Below are 4,960 nucleotides of genomic sequence, written 5' to 3'. Positions count from 1 at the left end.
GGAAAGAGAAAAGGCAGTGGAGAGCTCGAATTCCATCTTTGAGTGTTCAGCCAGTCAGCAATGCAGACTGGGGTTGGTTAATCAAAAGGCTTCACAAACTATGCATGGAATTGTGCAACAACTATATCCAAATGCACCTGGACTTGGAGAATACTGTGGAGGAGCCTCCAGTTTTCAAAGGTGACCCTTTTTTCATCCTACCATCCTTTCAATCAGAAACCTCCACCCCATCAACTGGAGGGCTGTCTGGGAAGGACACACCCTCAGAAGATGACAGAAGTCAAATTAGAGACCATCTGGCAGACAGTCTGACTCCCAAGGGAGGGAGTGGAGAAATGCTGCTGCTGCCATCCCCCTTGAGCCCTAAGATGGAAAAAAAGGATCAAGCCAGGAAAAAAGAATGGTGGGAGAGTGCTGGCAACAAAATCTACACCATCGCTGCTGACAAGACTATCTCCAAACTCATGACGGAGTATAAGAAAAGAAAGCAGCAACATAACCTGACCACTTTCGTCAAAGATGTCAAGGTGGAAAAGAAAGGGGAGCTGCTGGGCTCAAGAGGGCAAGATTCGCCTCTTCCCCAGCGACCACAACATCTTGTAGACCAGGGCCAAATGAGGCATTCCTTCAGTGCTGGCCCAGAGATCCTGAGGCAGGAGAAGAGACCACGTTCGGGGTCTACTGTCAGCTCCCTGAATATATCTGTTCGAGATGCTGAGGCACAAATACAGGTAGGAACATTCATAGAATATGGTAGGGTAATGCGAAAAGGGGTAGAAAAGATTGAAAGAAACTCTTGAATCAGAGACTTAACACCTTATTTGGAAAAGTTTGCCCATGATCCATACTGAATATCCCCAGTGCCTGCCATTGACCTGGGCCCAAGTCCCGGTGAAATCAGAGGGAGACTACTCTGTGAAAGAACAGTTAAACTTCCCTTACATTAATGTCATCAGTTCTGGGTAAAAGTTTCAAAAAATGCTTAAGTGGAGCCAACACCCCATTTTCGGAAGTGACATTAAACCCCATCCACCTTCAAAGTTGCAATGCTTAAGTCTGTTCAAAAAACAAGACGTGGGCTTCTGAGTCACATGGGTGCTTTTGAACACTCTAATAACTGTTCGTTTGATGTCTTGTGCTAATAGAACTGCTTTTATTCCCAGTTTCAGAGCAAAAATCCTGAACTGCAGCTAGAGAGTTGCTATTCGCATCTCTGGGAAAAACGGGGATGCTCTGTAACGGGAGCAGGCAAAATAAGGCCCGTGAGCCAGATGTGGCCTGCCAGGCCATTCTGTCCAGCCTGTGGGGCCCCACTAAAATTTAGAAAATTATTACCTACTGCTGGATGCCTGTCAAAGCTGACAAGATGCCAGTGGCAGCAGGATCCAGCAATGGCAGCTGCAAGGTCCACTCAGCACCTCCAAGACCCAACCAGAAGCTTCTGCCTAGCAGAGACTTCTGGCCTGGTGACCATGGGGCTGTTCCCCTGCCCCTCCCTCTGTCCAAGAGAGTTTCGGATAAAAACTGGGGGGTGGGGGGCGCAGGTGGGAAGGATTGCCAACGATTGCCCCACTCCACAGGGGCCGGGCTGAGATGGGCTGGTTCCATGCTATGCCATGCAGTCCCAGCTGTGCAGCTGGGATCCGCATCCTGCCGGAGCCAACTCACCCTGGCCAGCACCATGCCGTTCCCCGCTGCATGGCCAGGACCACACAGCATAACATGGAGCCAGCCTGGCCAGGGGGGAGCTGGGGGGCAGGAAGCAGCAGTGGGCGGACAGGCAAGGGGAGCAGTGGTAGCTAGGAAGCGGCAGCAGCAGTGACAGGCAGGCACATGGGAGGGAAAGTAGAGAAGCACCAGAGGAAGGGTGGCAGGGGAAGGGGCAGGAGCACAGGGACTATGCTGGTGCTGGTGGGGACCCAGAGTGGGGCAGCCTGGTGGGAGTGCGGAGTCTGGGAGCGGGGTCTGCCTCGCTGCATTGTGTAAGGCTCACATGCCATCTGCCTGAACCACATGCAATGGAGCTGGCAGCCTGGCCGCACTCACTGTTACATGCAGATCATGGGGATCAGCAGGGAGCTCTATGCTATGGAGCTGGGCTGACTCCATCCCTCTCCCTGTCACCCCAGCCGAGCCCCACGACCTGCACCGCTGGCTTCATCACACAGGGCTCGGTGCAGCTCGGCCCACGTGCTGCCCCCACAGATAGCTCCAGGGACTGGCACACTCCAGGGACCCCCCTCCCCACCAACTCCCACACACATGCACACACACGCACCCCCACCATACTCCCAAACGCACCCACACCCTCCCACACACACTCCCATCCCAACCACCATAACCCCACACCCTCCGCTGCACACACCACCCACCCTGCCCACACCCTACACAGCCCTCACACCCCAACCACAGCCCCCCACATACACCCCCTTATCCCCCACATCCCCTTATCCCCCACACACAATACGCAAGAGTAAGGCTGTATTCTGAGCTATTGTGCAATTGCCTCTAGATACACTATGCAAGCACATATAAATCAGGATAAAAATATTTCTTTAAATAAAATTAAAACAAGTTATAGTAGATGTTTGATTCTTTTATTATATGATTGGGGGGGCGGGGGGGTTTCCTTCCCATTTCAAGGTGGCAGCACCCTCCCTCCCAAAAGGAGTACTTCTGAGGCAAGGGGAGGGACTTCTGGTCCCAAGATGGTGACCAGGAGGCAGGGCACCTGTCAAGGAGTGGGACTACCCTTGTGCCTAACTTCCTTTCCCAAGAGCAAAAGGTTAGGCTTCCTGGTGATGGTGATGAAGTGGGTTATAATACCAGGCGGTACATCTTAAAATCTGTAAAGTGTAAAGATGGGATTGAGATAAAAGCCTGACTGCTTTCTCTCTTACATCACTGGTGTAAGTCTGTTGACTGCAGTACAATTCCCCCTGATTTGCACTGATTGATCACAGATTGAGGCTTATAGTGTGGTATAGGCTCTCAATGGCTAATTTACCTTCTCATTTTTCCATTTATTTCAGGCCTGGACTAATATGGTGCTGACTGTTCTCAACCAGATCCAGGCCCTGCCAGACCAAACATTCACAGCCCTCCAACCAGCAGTATTCCCCTGCATCAGTCAGCTGACATGCCATGTGACCGACATCCGCGTCCGTCAGGCTGTGAGAGAATGGCTGGGAAGAGTCGGTCGGGTCTATGATATCATTGTCTAAAAGATATACATACTCCTTTAGCAAGGGAGAAGGAATCAAAAGGTACACAGAAAAAATGCAGTTACTGAAGGTTATATTTGAAATGTGTAACCAGTAAGGAGCTATACATTCACCTGCCTATCTGTTGATTAAATTCTGAAACGGTGAGCTCCTCAGCATATTCCCTGCCCATTTCAGATTGTATGTCTCACACCAGCAAAGGAAATGATGTCAAGGGGTTAAGCTGACAACTGCTAGTAAATCAGGCTGGTACATAAAGGCTCAGTAAATTTCACAGTGGGCATTTTCAATCTTGAAACTGCAGATTATTTGTGAATCTGCTTTGCAGTGCAGAGAGAGTCCAAATCATTTTGAATAAGGTTGGGATGAAAGTGATCATGTTCATAACAAAAATTCTCATGGAAGACGATTATAAATCCCAAGATGCAGGCACAAAATTCTCAATATGGCATTAACTGATTTCCATTTCTGAACGTGTGATAGTAAGGGCTCCTCTGATTACAAGTCTTGATACCGCACCTGCAGTTATCTGTGGTCACAACTGTCACTTAAGCACAGTCAGTCCTGTGCCTGCGCTTGAAAAACCAGTTATGCAGACAGCTGTGTTGCCTAAGTCACAGATGCAGATCATAGAAGAATAGAAAGGAAAACATTGAGGAATAAAGTTAGTCATCTTTGGCTGTTTGCTTAGGGTCATCTTTTTGGGTTTTTTCCCCCTTTTGAAGCTAACACACACTGGAGTAGAAAATCTAACTAAAGATCATTACATATAAAAACACGTTTGATCCTACTGCTAAGTAAAACCTAAAAAGTTGTAGTATCTGCTGAGGTCTGCAATCTGGAGTGCAACGTAGCTGCTTTGCTCAACAACATCAGAAAATCTTAGCTATAGAATGGATAAACTCAAACCCCAACCCAGGAGGTCTGTCCCTATATTATAGAAGCCTTGAAAGACCTAAAGTTGATATCACGGAACCTATGCTGCCTGCTTTTTGTTGCCAACACACAGAACATGGTTTCAAAGGTAGCATTGTGGTCCTAATCCCTAGCTGACATATCAACAGCTTATATACACAACAGAACCCTCTCCTCTCTACCACACAACAGATTGCTCTTGCATTTCTTCCATGTCCATCTGCTAAGGGAAATAAGTTGTTCTTCCTGTGAAGCTAGTGGGAAATATATACCCGTGAGCCACAGTGCAGACTGAAAGAAGGGTTGTGATAGCACCAAGTACTTAACCAAGTATACTCTACACATCAAAGAGCCCTCCAAATTGCATTAGTGTTTATGTTTGTACTTAAGAAAGACACGGGAATATAACTATTATGGCTGGTGACAGACATGAAGCGGGGGGGGGGGAAACGCTTTAACGGAAGAGGCAGCGCATTAGTTCGACCCAGATCTGCAGCATCAGTATAGATTGGGCACTTCAGCGGGGTTTTTGGGCACTTTTATGTAATAGCTAATTCAATTAGCTATTAGATAAAAGCACCAAAAAGGCCCCACTAAAGTGCCCGATCTATACAGACAGTGGGTGAGCCAGGTCCAACTAACGCACTGCCTCTTCTGAGCAGGTGCTGGGCTCAGCGTGGGGGTGCACCAAGCTCAAAGTAAAGCACCATTTGTTTGTGTTTTTTCTACATCTGTAAGCAGCCTGTGTGGCTGCTGGAGCCCTGGGGACTGCCAGCATTTACTACTAAATTTATCCCATTACCAGTTCTCCATGATTAGCA

At 48.4% G+C, this 4,960-nt stretch overlaps 1 protein-coding gene across 1 annotated transcript in view; it reads left to right on the top strand.

Annotated features, from left to right (window-relative positions):
- The window catches only part of ARFGEF3 (ARFGEF family member 3), a 168,086-nt gene extending 163,364 nt beyond the window's left edge, over positions 1 to 4,722 (top strand). Inside the window, 2 exon segments of the mRNA XM_025200306.1 lie at positions 1 to 731; positions 3,033 to 4,722. The exon segment at positions 1 to 731 is cut by the window's left edge and continues 13 nt beyond it. Coding sequence (XP_025056091.1) covers positions 1 to 731; positions 3,033 to 3,224 — 923 coding nt within the window. The 3' untranslated portion in view covers positions 3,225 to 4,722.
- The last annotated feature ends 238 nt before the right edge of the window (positions 4,723 to 4,960 follow it).

The sequence above is a fragment of the Alligator sinensis genome, unplaced genomic scaffold, assembly GCF_000455745.1.
Source record: "Alligator sinensis unplaced genomic scaffold, ASM45574v1 scaffold542_1, whole genome shotgun sequence".
Lineage (NCBI taxonomy): Eukaryota > Metazoa > Chordata > Crocodylia > Alligatoridae > Alligator > Alligator sinensis.
This window is presented reverse-complemented; position numbering and strand designations above follow the sequence as displayed.